This window comes from Rhinolophus sinicus, chromosome 12 (genome assembly GCF_057876585.1).
Source record: "Rhinolophus sinicus isolate RSI-liver-muscle chromosome 12, RSI-T2T, whole genome shotgun sequence".
Classification (NCBI taxonomy): Eukaryota; Metazoa; Chordata; class Mammalia; order Chiroptera; family Rhinolophidae; genus Rhinolophus; species Rhinolophus sinicus.
The window spans coordinates 57,923,318-57,937,508 of record NC_142512.1 but is presented as its reverse complement, the minus strand read 5'-3'; the positions used below and the strand labels follow the sequence as shown (position 1 = coordinate 57,937,508).

Genomic DNA, 14,191 nt, shown 5'->3' with positions numbered 1-14,191 from the left:
CCCCCATTTTGGTTCCCTCTTCCATTCACTTTTTCCTAATTGATTTATACCATTTGATTCCTTAATCTGCTATTTTTGGGGACTTCAGGAGAGAGTGGAGATAAACAGCTGTGTGCAATCTGCCATATGTAACACACACACATGCTTTGTTCCTTTAACATACATTGAGGAGATATTTATTTCTTTGTAATGAGATGTAGAATTCCAGGCTCTGAAAAGCTACACGTAAGGCTGTCTCAGGTTTATGTTATTTTTAGAAATGCTGCAGTGAATACAATGAATGATTGTGCATCAATAGTTATGTGTAGAAATCAATAAAGGAGGGAAGAAGGGAGGGCGAAAGAGAAGGAAGGAAGGAAGGAAGGCTCTACATGGGCTGTCAGGCGTCAGAAGAAAGCAGGTGGGGGAGCGCCTGGGGGGACACGTGGGCTGTATTCACAGCCTGGGCACCACTACCGGGCCTCCCGTCTGGGTTCCTGCACCATGCCAGCTGACACGGGCACAAACCTGTCATTGGAGAGAGAAGCAGCTTCCACTGGGATACGGCGCTGGGATCAGGAGACAAGCTGACATTTGGGTGGCAAGGCCACCACCTGAAGGGCCAGAGAGGGCTCAAAGTGCCCTTTGTCTCCAGGGCGGAGGGCACTCCCGGATGTGATGTGAGTACAGCATGACTGAGTCAGCCGCAGCCACAAGCCCGTCCCCTGCCCCTCCCCTGTCCCTTCTGAAGGTTTCGTAGATTTTACTACTGAATTGGTTATTATTAAGTGTATTCCTAAGTATTGTATAGCTTTTGACACTTGTGCGGAAAACACATTTATTTGCACTATTACTGTTTCCTGCTGGTTGTTGCCTATATGAGAAAAGCTATTCATTTCTGTGTATGTACCTAAAATCCAGCCATCTTACCAAACTTTGTTGTTATCTGGGGTTTATTTCTGTCGAGTGTAGCAGGTGGGTCTGGAACCAGCCCCCACCTGTGAGTCACTCCGCTTCCCCCAAAGCCCATTAAGTTTGGGGCCATTCGTGGTCCTCACCACCCCACACAAAGGAAAACAGAATCATGCTCGTCCCCCACAAGGTTTAGAAATACTTCCTGCTTCCCTGTCTGTCTCCACGTTTGGCAACGCTAACAGCCCAGTTAACACCTTGTGATGTTCCGGAAAAGCAAGAATTGTTCAAGTCCTTGGGTCGGATTTGCCCAGTCATGCTGCTTGGCACCCCAGCACCCCCTCTGCTCCTTCCACCCCCTCCCACTTCAACCCTCCAGGCCGCAGTGAGACAGGCAACCTAATAAAAAGGAAGGCAGGGCCTGGAGAACTGGTCACACAGACGAGTCTGTCGCCAACACCATGGTGTGGTCCGTGGCCTGGACGGGTGAGTGGCCACCGTCAGGGAGGGTGGGCTGAGCCCCAGGAGCTGTGGGGCAGTGGCATGTGTATGTTCCATGGCTCCTTGGTGCTGTCTGCAAGGAAGCAGGAGCACTCAGAAGACCTTGGCAGCCTCCTTCTGCGTCACCCTCTGCCGCCTGGCTGGCAGCCCCTCGACTGCTGTGCCTGTGGATTTCCCTTGGGCTCTTTCAGCCCAAGAGGCTTGGTGTCACGAGGAAAGGTTTTTATCAACAGGCTAAAAACAGCTTTTCCTTCTATCTTGCAAGCCCGGAGTCAGTGGACGTCCCTGTACTGGGCACTTTTTCCTTCCTGTGCTCCTAGATCCCGATCTTGGCTTTCTTCAGGAGGTGCCCACTGCCAAGGGTTCTTCCCCAGCCCCACGCGAGAGGGCACCTCGGGACCATGACCCTGAGTGTCCTTGCCAGTTTTCATGCATGTTTCATTAGGTGACTGGGGAAATACCAGGCCACCTTAAAGGTGAAATAAATCTTTTCTAAAGAGTGATGCTGAGCACTAGGTCTCCAAGGACTTGGCACCTCAGCCAGCCTCTGTGGGGTGAGGTGGGGAGATAGCGGGAGCCCAAGGCTGTCTCACCAGGAGACAGGGTCGGCCATCCAGCCCATGCACATTGGCTCTTCCCTGCCCGGGACAGGCTTTCTTCTGGTTCCTAAAGAGAAACTTGCGCTGAATACCTCACAAGTCGGTGGTTTCCCCAGGCTCTTCCTAAATCCACACCGCCCTCCGCTGACGCTCTAGAAGGGAAGTCTGAGCTCAGGAAAACTTCCATCAGCTCAGGGACCTGTCAGGCCAGGGAGATGCCCCTGCCACCTGGGCAGAGGAAGCTGTATTTATAGGGAACCGTCCTTGAGTCCACCCGTCCCTGACCACCTCCACCTCCCGTGCTTCAGGAGATGTCTGGGGCCTGGGACAGTGGTAGTGATACCTTAACCTCTGCCTTCTCTCTGATGCTGCTTCAGGTTTGCTGGTTCTGCTGACGATCCAGTGGGGTAAGTGGAGCCGTTGTCAAGCCTTGCGGGGATTCCCTCAGCCCCTCCCAGCTCTGCTGCCCCCCACACACCAAGGACTCTTGCCAGTTTCCAGGGGGGGTTCTCTACCACAGCTCGGCCCCCTGCAAGTGCCCCCGTCCCCCTAACAGCCCTGTTGCTCCTTCCTCCGGGAGGACTCTTGCCTCCTAACCCAGCAGCTGAACTCCTGCATGTCCATGGGACCAGCTTAAATGTCAGCCTTTCTCAGGTCATTCCTAATGTCACTTGCAGAGGTAACAGCAACCTCTGTGTTCTCATAGCACCTGAACACATTTTACAGTGTCTTTCAGTGTTCCTAATTATTGGGTTAGGTGTCTCCCCCAACAGATGCTGAGCTGCTGGAGGTCAGAAACCTGTCTTATCCAGCTCCGTGTCCCCGCCTCAGCTCAGCAAGGACAACACACTCACTGCAGTGTCTGCTGACCTCATTGATGTAGGGCTTAGGAGAGTCAGGGGGCTCCATGTTGTGTCACAGAGAAGAGAGCTGTCCAGGGATCTTCAGCAACTTGGATTCCTGGGTTCCCTTCCCACCCCAGTCCACCCCCTGGGCTTCATAGCCCAGGAATGCTGTCCCCTCAGACCCTCTTCATGAGGTTGGGCTTGGCTCTGGCAATGTGAGAGCTAGAGGACAAAGGGAACTCAACTCCAAGGTCTAGACTCCGGCCACAGATGTGCTCCAGTCCAGACTCACCGTTCTGCCAGGTTCCTGCCATAATATGTTGGCCTGTAAAACCCTCACCATGGTAGAATGTGAGGCTGGAGGGGTCGTTTTCAGATGGGGACCCCTGGGCCAAGGCTGGAGAGAGGCAGTCAGCCTAAAGGCTGCAAATGAAGACTCGGACTCTTGCTTTTGGGTGTTCTGGTCTACCTGGCCATCACTTCAAGGCCACCCCCTGGGAATAGAGGTCCTCGCCAGAAAGTCTTCCCCACGCTGCAGGGGATGCCAGAAACAGGCTGGTTTTCCCTGGGTAAAATAAGCTCTTTGCTTGAACCTTAGTGATATCAATCAACAGAATCTCTACAAGGGACAATGGGTAAATGCAAACCTCTTCAAAGCAATGCTAAAGAAATGTAAACCCAGGCCTGTAACGGGCCCCCCATCCATCTGCACCTCATATATCTGCATTTTACTAACATTCTGCAGTGTTCTGAGCTGTGCTTTGCAGGCTGTGCCTCCCAGCCTTCAGCAGATGCCCCTGCCTGTTTAACACCCTCTGGCACTGTGTAGACTCGGCCCCAGGGAGGAGGGTGCCAGTCCCCAGGAGGCCCTTCTAACTGTCATTTCTTCTCGTGGCCCCAACTGGCCAGGTTCTGCCACGAAACTGGTCTGCTACTTCACCAACTGGGCCCAGTATCGAGCGGGGGCCGCTCGCTTCTTGCCCGGGAATGTGAATCCCCATTTGTGTACCCACCTCATCTATGCTTTTGCCGGCATGAACAACCACCAGCTCAGCACCATCGAGTGGAATGACGAGCAGCTCTACACGGAGTTCAATGGCCTGAAGAATGTGTGAGCTGCTTGGATGGGGGTGGGCAGTGGAGGAGGCAGGCACGTCCTTCCAGAGCCAGAAACCTTCCCAAGCCCTGCAGTCTGCCTACAGCCCTGCTGCTGTGTGGCTTTGGGCAAGTCACGTCACCTCTCGGGGCTTTCCAGTGCGTATATGGAAGACGTAAGGGTCACAGGAACTCCAGAAGGATTCCAGTTTAGGTCTCAGTGGGATCTGGAATACGAAATGGTTTCCCTCTGCCGGGAATGAGTGCCCTTCCCCCTGAAATCCACCATCCGTCAGCTGGACGGCCCTCACCACCGCGCAAGACCTCCCTGAGGATCTGCCCAAATCTCTCGCTTCCTGAACTCAGTTTGTACTCCCCTCAGCCAGCGGATGTCCTCTGAGGCAGGCTGTGCCAGTTCCTTCCCAATCTAGAGCTGACCCAGCGCAGGCTCTGGGCATAGGGGCTTCACAACCCCACCCACCCCCACCCCGCCAGGGTGTCCCCAGCCCGCTCTCCCAGTGAGTGAGGTGAGCCCCGGGGCTGGCTGGGTAAATTCTGACCTTCCTCTTGCCTTTTCCAGGAATCCCAAGCTGAAGACACTGCTGGCCATCGGAGGCTGGAACTTCGGCACTCAGAAGTGAGCTGACCAGAGCGCCTGGCCAGGGGATCAGGCCAGGCTGAGGGGGAGCGGGAGAGGGGCCTGCATTCTGGGGCCGGCCTTCCTTCTGGGTTCCTCAGGGGAGGGCTGGGCGCAGCCCCCATCGTGCCAGGAGCACCTGGTCTGAGGGCAGCACAGAGACTCTGGCCTCTTTCCAGGCCCAGGCTCTTCCTCCGTGGAATGGGTGGAGGGAGGGCCCCACCTAATCCCAGGCAATGTCCAGTGTGTACACTTTTGAGCTCCGGAAGGATATCTTGTCTGAGAATTTTCCTTCCACTTCTGCGTGTCAAAAGCAGTCTGCAGATTAAGCTTGAAAGTCAAAATACTGACATTTCTAGGACATTTTTGATGATTTGTGGAGATAATGGAATGGGTTTTTGGGAACTAGATTTTTTCCTAGCAAGTCAAGAATATATGGTTCTAAAAGTTTTAAACTAGTATTTCTAAAACTTTTCTGGCTTACGAGCCCTTTTGAGAATCTGATAAAATTTATGAATCTCCTGCCCCAAATACTGCTTATACACAGGAGGGGTTCTTAGCCTGGGGTTCCCAGGCATATGAACCCCACTTAAGAACTGCTATTAATTAAATTTAAAAATTAATAAAAAAGTAAAATAGGATCAGGCTATAAAAACCCCAACAAATCCAGGGACTTCTTAGACGGACACGGAGGAAGGGGGTATAGGGGCTGGTTCCTGGGGCAGCTTGGGGATTTCCAAGAGCTCTGGACCGGAAATAGCCAGAGTGCAGAGCCCTCCACAGATGGGAGTTAGAAGAAAGGGACCAGGTTAACCCACCAGGGAACCAGAAGAGCCGCCCCCGACTCACCTGCTGCCCTCCTCCCCCTCCTCCCCCTCCTCCTCCCCCTCCTCCTCCTCCTCCTCCCCCTCCTCCTCCTCCCCTCCTCCTCCTCCCCCTCCTCCTCCTCCCCCTCCTCCTCCTCCCCCTCCTCCTCCTCCCCCTCCTCCTCCCCCTCCTCCTCCTCCTCCTCCCCCTCCTCCTCCTCCTCCTCCTCCTCCTCCTCTTCCTCTTTCTCTTAGAAGCTGAGTCCTCTACTTCCTTAAGCTCCCGTGCTGGGTGACAGCCTGCTCTAATTCTGGGCTCCTGGCCACTGAATGTTTGGGTGCTGGAAATACCTCTGGAGTGTCCCCTTTTCTTAACCTGGCCTGTAACTCATCAGCAAATGTCCCGCAGCCTCTGGCCCCCCAGCGCCCTTCTGGCCTGGACACCCGAGCACCGATATTCTGAGTAGTTTCTCACTGGCCTCCCAGGAGAGACACTGTCCACTGCAAGGCAGGCCCATGCTGCCCTTCGTCACCCCGCAGGTTCACAGACATGGTGGCCACAGCCAACAACCGTCAGACCTTTGTCAACTCAGCCATCGCATTTCTGCGTAAACACAACTTTGATGGCCTTGACCTTGACTGGGAGTATCCGGGAAGCCGGGGAAGCCCCCCCTCGGACAAGCAGCGCTTCACAGCGCTGGTGCAGGTAAGGCTGGGGGGTGGGGTCACCAGGTGGCCAGGGGACCAGAGCTGTGCCCCACAGGACATGTGGGTGCGGTTCTGCCCCCAGGGTCAGCGGCTTGGTGCATTTATATAGCACAGACCGGTCTCTGGGGTCAGTGTTCAGACTCCTGACAATGAACGTCTGCTTGGGGCCCTCAGCGGCCAGCTGAGGTCCCTGCCTTTTTTCACGCTGAGCTGCCCCACAGGACCTGGCCAGTGCCTTCCAGCAGGAAGCACGGATCTCGGGGAAGGAGCGCCTCCTTCTGAGTGCAGCCGTCCCTGCAGGGCGAACGTACATAGATGCTGGATACGAAGTGGACAGAATTGCTCAGTGAGTCTCGGGCAGAGGGCACGGACCCTGTGTCCTCTGGGTGGGCAGGGCCGAGGGCAGGCTGAGCTCCCCGGGCTAGAGCAGGGGTTCACCTGCAAGGTGTCGTTTTGGGAAAGCCCACTGCCCCTGGTAGCTCAAGGAAGGAGTGCCCGCCCTGGCTGTTACCCCATCGGTCCAGGTTCCCTGCGTTTGAGTCTCTACCCTTTTCCTTGGAAACTCAGTCTTAAAGTGAAATTCCCTGGAGGGGAAAGAGTGAAGCCCCTGGCATCTCTGAAAGGAATCGTCCTGAGGGTGTGGAGAGGACAGCTGGAGGGAGGGTGCTAATGACATGAGGTGCCAACCTCACCATCTTAATGCGAATGGCCTCAAAAATGGGGGCCTGACTGGGGAGTGCTGTGGACATCACCTTTCATGCCTGCACTCCAGCCTCTTACCACGAGGGTCCCTCCCAGGGCCACACACTGTGTCTGGGGAAGAAGGGAAGAGGGGCCCACTCCACTCACTAGCTCCTCAGCACCTCCTGCGCCCCCTGCAGGAGCCTGGACTTCATCAGCCTTATGACCTACGACCTCCATGGCTCTTGGGAGAGGAGCACGGGACACAACAGCCCCCTCTACAAGAGGCAGGGCGAGAGTGGGGCTGCGGCAGAGTTAAACGTGGTAAGTGGCCAGAGGAATGAGGCAGGACTCACCACCACTGCCCTCCTCAGGTGGCCGCTTTTGAGCCTTGAAGAACCTAATAGGAAAAAAACACAAAAAACAGGATAACCAAGCAGGGGACAGGGAAGCCAGCAGGTTTTGTTTCTGGGGGAGCTTGTTTGACTTTCCAATTTCCCTGCCCTTGCTGAGGGGAAACCTCACCTCTGTGTAGTTTCTTGGCTGACACTAGACACAAACAAACCAGTTTAAGGACATCAGACAAACCAGTGAATACTTGGAAGGCCATCTTTGAGCTCGTTTACAGCCAAAATGGCTCCTGCTTCCTTCCCACACACTCCCACCCCATTTACTTCAAGACAATGGGTGAACTTTGGTTTTCAATCACTGATTGACCTTCTGGAATGTACTTTCAGAGATGGGTGTGCCTCTCAGGGCAGAACCCCCACCCCCTCTCCCAGCCTCTGGAAAGGGCAGGCTTGGTTGTAGATGGGGGTGGGTAGGGGTTTGCTGCCCAATTCTTCCTCACTGAGCAGGCCAGGCACTTGTTATAGGCCCAGTCTATATCTTAAGTCAAGAACCCTACATTACAATGCCTTTTAACTTCGGGAGCCCACATGTGTTATCAGTTATGGTGGAACATTTTGGGCTCTGTGGCTTTTTCACAGTACGTTGCATCTCTTTGCACACTGGAGGCTGTATGCAGATTTCACACTGAGCCCAGTCCCCCAGGTTGTGGAAGACAGTGGGGCCTGGGGGAAGCCAGCCCAGCCCAGTGTGGGGACACACAAACACATTCAGCTGGGAGGTGAGAAGGTGGGGTCCCACCACTCTGTTCTCCGGCCGTGCGCTCCTAGGGAGGCCAGTCTCTTCCTACACAGATGCCTGCTACTCTCCAAACTGCATGTCTGGGGTTTCTTCTGGCCAGAGAGGAGACTTTTCCAAACTTGCACGAAAAATGCTGTAGATCTGAACAGGAGGCCCTGACCTCTGCCCTCAGACAGTCCAGTCTGATCACAGATAAATCATGTAGACCAGCAGGAGGAAAGAAATAGAAATAAATATAGTGGAAGCTGTTCCTTGCCTCAGCAGCTAAGAAGATGCAGAGTATCTAGAGGGTCCAGACTCAGAGCACAGCTTCTCGGAGGATGTCACCCTATAATCCTGGCTTGAGGAACAGTCCTCGTTATTCATTCATTCACCGACTTATACCGGGTACCTCCTCCTGTCACTGGCCCAGGCGCACCACGGCAGAGGAAGTCCTGTACTTGTTTGTTCTTCCTACTTGAGCACATAAATGTCAAGCATTGTCCCAGGCCTCGGGGATACAGAGAGGAATCAAGCAGACCCAACTCCCTACTCTTTTTTTTTTTTTTTTTTTTTTTTTAAAGATTTTATTGGGGGAAGGGGAACAGGACTTTATTGGGGAGCAATGGTCAAATTGTTGTCCTTTCAGTCTTAGTTGTGGAGGGTTCTGTTCAGCTTCAAGTTGTTGTTCTTTGAGTCTTAGTTGTGGAGGGCGCAGCTCAGCTCCAGGTCCAGTTGCCGTTGCTAGTTGCAGGGGGCACAGCCCACCATCCCTTGTGGGAGTCGAACCGGCAACCTTGTGGTTGAGAGGACAGGCTCCAACCAACTGAGCCATTCGGGAGCTCAGCGGCAGCTCAGCTCAAGGTGCCATGTTCAATTTTAGTTGCAGGGGGCGCTGCCCACCATCCCTTGCGGGACTCGAGGAATTGAACTGGCAACCTTGTGGTTGAGAGCCCGCGCTCCAACCAACAACTGAGCCATCCGGGAGGCAGCTCAGCTCAAGGTGCCGTGTTCAATCTTAGTTGCAGGGGGCAGAGCCCACCATCCCTTGCGGGACTCGAGGAATTGAACTGGCAACCTTGTGGTTGAGAGCCCACTGGCCCATGTGGGAATCGAACCGGCAGCCTTCGGAGTTAGGAGCACGGAGCTCTAACCGCTTGAGCCACCGGGCCGGCCCCCCAACTCCCTACTCTTGTCCTCAGTGTGAAACAATAGTGACCGTGGTCGTGATCACAGCTACCCCGCACCGCACTGTGGTACCTATTGTGTTACCTTATATGTGCACGATAACCTTCACTTCTCACAGTGCCCTTAGAGATACTAGGTAGGTGCAGAAGTAATTGTGGTTTAAAGGGTTAAAAATCATTGCACAAACTGCAATTACTTTTGCACCAAGCTAATAGATATGTTTATTGTCTCCCTTTCACAGACAGGAAGCCTGAGGCTCAGCAAGATTAACTAGGTTGCTGAGCAAGGCAGGGATCCCTGGCTGCCTTGCTCACTGAGGTAGTCCAAGCACGTAGGGCAGTGCTTGGTACACGGTGGGCCGTCAGTAAATATCTGCATGGTAAATGGTTGTCTGACTCTCAGCCCTAGTGCCATGCAGCTTCTCTCACTAAGGCCAGAGCTAAAGATGGGGCAGCACTGGATCACAGATAAAGATCCGTGAAGCTCCTCTGGAGGCCCCAGCCCAGGACGACGGCAGGAGGCTGGAGGCAAAGATCAGGCCTGCCCTCCTTCTCCACCTCCACCCCCAGGACTCTGCCGTGCAACTGTGGCTGCAGAAGGGGACCCCCGCCAACAAACTGATCCTCGGCATGCCCACCTACGGACGGTCCTTCACCCTGGCCTCCTCATTAGACACTGGAGTGGGGGCCCCAGCCACGGGGCCTGGAGCCCCTGGCCCCTTCACCAAAGAGGCGGGGCTGCTGGCGTTCTACGAGGTAGGAGCGCCCTCAGCCATCCTGAACACTGCAGCTTCACATGAGGATGCCAGGCACGGCCGGTTCTGGCCAGGGGGCTTCCATCCCATGTCTGTCATCTCAGACCGATCCTTACGCCAGGCGCCCCAGTGAAACCAGGGCTTAGGTCTCTCAGTCTAGAACTTGCAGGTTCTCCAGGCTTCCACAGACAGGCTTGTCCATTCTCTGGTCTGCTCCGGGCGGGGAGGCACAGGTCCCTGGGGTGCCTCCCACCGCCTCCCCAGCTTTGTCTTCTGCTCCTACAGGTCTGCTCCTGGAAGGGGGCTGCTGAGCACAGAATCACGGACCAGAAGGTGCCCTACGCCTACAAGGGTGACCAGTGGGTGGGTTTTGATGACGTGGAGAGCTTCAAAAGCAAGGTGAGGCCCAGCCCCACTGGGAGGGAGTGGGCCAGGGTGGGCCCGAGGCCCGTCAATAACACCAAGTGACAGCTCTCAGACGCTTCAAGGAGGGGTCTCCTTTCAAAGATCCCAGCATTTCACACATTGCCACATGACAGCATTTTGTAGTTTGACCTCCTATTGATTAAGAAACAGTGACCCAAAATTGTTCTACATTGAGTAGCATTCTTGAAAGAATTGGCACTTATTAAACAAACAAATTTTAAAGACATGCAAAGGAGAAATACATACAGTGAGGCATATCGTTTTATCCAGCCCATTGACAATATTTGGTGCATGTTCAAATTACAGACCTTCCAATTTCCTTACATGCCCTCCCCCGGCCCCCGATCCTGCCCAATGCCGGTGACTCTAAGCCTGACTGTCTGCATGTCCCTCCACCATGAGAGTGGCAGCTCCCCCAGAGGGACCTGCACTTGTCCATCTGTAGATGTGGTGTCAGCAATCTTGCAAGGCAGACAGTGGCAGCTTCCCTCACAGGTATAGCTGGAGTGCTCTCAGAGGATTGAGGAAGGAGCGTGACCTTGGCTGGAGAAGAGGGCAGAAGAGGTCATGGTGAAAGGGTCTTTGAGAAAGTGGGCGTTCTGGGGAGAAAACTGCAAAGGCATGGCAGAGAGAAAAGGGGAGGATGGACTCCGAGAATGTGGGACAGCTGTAGGAGAGAGAGCTGGGGAGGGAGATTGGGGCCAGCCAGCGTCCCACACCAGCCATACTCTCCAACCTGCAGCCTCACTCAGGGGATGAGCCCTGGCACCCTGGCAGGGAACGCGCAGCCAGACCCTGGGGAAGCCTAGGGGACCTGGAGGCAGAAAGAAGGCCCTTGGGGCGCACAAACACATGACAGGGAGTTGATTCAGACCTTGGGGAAGCTTAGTCCTTCCTTATGGGAACTGAACTCAGCTCGACCAGCAGACACAGCAGTTTAGCAGGGAAGAGGCCGAGATTGAAGGTGTCCACCCTCAAGACGTCCACACAGACACCCACTCCCCACGCCCACCCCAGGCCACACTGTCAGGACAGGGACGTGCCCATCAAGCCTCAGGACTCAGCTGTCTAGGCTCCCAGCCAAGGGCTGTGTCCAGAAGCCTCAGCCACTCATGGGCCAGGAGGTCTACAGAAAAAAGGGCCCTGACTAGCAGAAGCTGTGCTCAAACAGGCCTGGCCCATCTTGCTTCTCTCACAGGTCAGCTACCTGAAGCAGAAGGGACTGGGAGGGGCCATGGTCTGGGCCCTGGACATGGACGACTTCACCGGCTCCTTCTGCAACCAGGGCCAATACCCCCTCATCAAGACCCTGCAGCTCGAGCTAAGTGAGTAGGGGGCCAGGGCCCAGAGCTGGAATCCATGGGCAGGGTATGAAGCCCCTCCCTGAACTGCAGGTCCAGGCCCCTTCTGAGGAAATGGCTCTGCCCCAATACTGTGACTTCCCAAATGTCATGCACCCACCGGAGCTGAAGAAACTGCTGAAACAATTCTCTTTTCACACTTTTCTTTCCCTTTGTGATTGCAGCAATAGCTGCCCAGGGTGTGGGTAACCAGGGTTTCCCTCCAGGGGCTATGAGCCTGGGAGCAGCAGCTTGCCTCCCTTCTGAGAAGGAAGTCTGCACTCGGCCTGTAGTGTGACCCTCCACAGGCCTCACTAACGTGTGGGTGGCTGTACAGGTGGGAGAAGCCCGACTACCTGCTACACGTGTAGCCCCAGTGTTTTCTGTTGAGCTGTGCTGTGGCTGTAGGTGTGGCTGTTCTCTGGCTCTAGGGTGGGGCCTGGGGGGCGTTGACCTGCCTGTGGTCACTGGCTGTGTGCATGCCCTATGCGTTTGGGATCTCTTGGCTGACTCTGCACTGTTTTCCCAGGTCTTCCATTTAAGCCTTTAGACCCCCCTCCGGCTGAAGTTCCCACACCAGGCCAGCCTTCTAGACCTGAGGGTGGACCTAGCCTTGGACAAGACACCTTCTGTCAGGGCAGAGCTGATGGACTCTACCCCAACCCTCAGGACAGGTCCAGCTACCACAGCTGTGCTGGGGGGCGGCTGTTCCAGCAAAGCTGCCCCCAGAGCCTGGTGTTCAGCTCCTCCTGCAAATGCTGCACCTGGAATTGAGTCCCCAAGGCCCCTTCAGCCCCAGCGCCTGGGCCAGAGCCTGGGATCCCATCACAGCCTGCCTCCCCAGCGCTCCCTGGGGGCTGCAGTCTGGCCCCTGCAGGCCTCACTGTGGTCTTTCCATTCCCAGGCTTTCATCTCTCATACCTGGTTTCATTTTGCCCTGGTCCTCCTGGGCTGCCTCTTTTATGTGAAAAATAAATCTTTGGTTTGCAACTGCACTGCCCCCAGGTGTGGCGACTTACAAAGCTTCTCTAAGCACATGGTTTGTTCAAAATCAGCCCTGGGGAAGAGCGGAGGGTGGAATAAGGCTGCATAGATAACAGCCAGGCGAGAGGCAGTTAATTCAGGTGTGTCAAGCCCAGTGCTGTGTTTCACCTCAAGGACTCCACATTCCAGCGGGCAGCTTCCAGGGCACAGATGACTGCACCTGGGGCACAGCCCTGGGTCTGACACATGCTTCTTCAGTGTCTGAGAGACCTTAGGAAAGAAGAGCTTTTCCTGGTGACTTACACTCAGATGTCATTCCAATGATGCACATGAGGTGACAGCAGAGAAGAGCGTTTCCTGCTGATCTGCACCCATGTTATTTCCAGCTTGCACATGAGATGGCAGCAGAGAGTGTTTCCGTGACCACCAGCCTTAAAATGAGAATCCAGACCCCTGCTACCATGTTTCCCCAAAAATAAGACCTAGCCGGACAATCAGCTCTAATGCGTCTTTTGGAGCAAAAATTAATATAAGATCTGGTCTTATTTTACTATAATAGAAGACCAGGTCTTATATAAGACCGAGTCTTTTATTAATTTTTACTCCAAAAGACGCATTAGAGCTGATTGTCCAGCGAGGTCTTGTTTTCGGAGCAACACAGTAAGCTCACTTTAAGAGAAATCCTGTTTTAGGCACTTCACACACCTCATCTCACCCACTGCTCCCATTTTTCAGATGCGGCAGAGACAGTTATCTCCATTTCACGGGTATTTAAATGGAAGACTGATTCTAACACAGTTGAGTCCAGAACCGAGGCTGAAATGGGTCCACATGGGCCAGTAGAGCTTGCACACACAGGGTCCTGGACAAACAGAGTGATCCAAACAGTCCTGGCAGCGTTGGGTGGAATCGTGGACATTCTATTGAGGAAAATCTGCAGATAACCTCATGGTCCAGCTTGCCATGCACTCACCTCACCCAGGCTGGTTTTGGGGTGGGACCAGGGCAGGCAATGGGGAGTGAGGTGGTGGCCTGGCCCTTCACAGGAGCACAAGCCGCGCCAGATCCTATGACAACGACTCCCCGTCAGCTATGCGATGGGGGAGTCCTGTGCTCGGGCCTTTGAAAACCTCTTCCTCCTCAGCCCTGAGCACGGGTCTGCTTCTCCCCATCTTCCCTTCCTCTGAGGTCACAACTGACAAGCGCTTCCTGGCTGCTCAGAATGGAGTCTGGGGTGACACTTTGTTTGTGGGGAGTGGGGTGCCTGAGTCACAGACGAAGAGCTAACGACTGTCCCCTCCACATACTAGCTGTGTGACTTCAGACAAAGACATGGAAAGTCCGTCTCCTCACCAGTCAGGTGGGTAACCACTCCCTCTCAGGTGGCTGTGAGGTCAGTGAAGTGAGGCAGGTCGGCTCCTGCCCCACACGTCATGGGCCCTCACTCCCCTCCCTCTTCCCTTCCCAGTCCTTTCTCTACCTCTATGGGCTGGAAGGATCAAGCGTTTAGCAGAGTCTCCTTGTGGCAGAATGAGCTCTCCTGTTGGTGTCCACACAGCCACAGTGCCCTGAGTGCTGACTCTGGCATCTGTGCCAGCTTCATCCTCA

The 14,191-nt window shown here is 54.6% G+C and overlaps 1 protein-coding gene across 1 annotated transcript; it reads left to right on the top strand.

Annotated features, from left to right (window-relative positions):
- The first annotated feature begins 1,251 nt into the window (after nt 1–1,251).
- On the top strand, nt 1,252–12,594 carry CHIT1 (chitinase 1). Its single transcript, XM_074320014.2, has 11 exons — nt 1,252–1,377; nt 2,369–2,398; nt 3,746–3,947; nt 4,512–4,568; nt 5,915–6,080; nt 6,304–6,428; nt 6,964–7,087; nt 9,649–9,834; nt 10,119–10,232; nt 11,458–11,584; nt 12,129–12,594. The coding sequence occupies exons 1-11, from the start codon at nt 1,353–1,355 to the stop codon at nt 12,371–12,373; spliced, it is 1,401 nt and encodes a 466-aa protein (XP_074176115.2). The 5' UTR covers nt 1,252–1,352; the 3' UTR covers nt 12,374–12,594.
- Nucleotides 12,595–14,191: the final 1,597 nt, after the last annotated feature.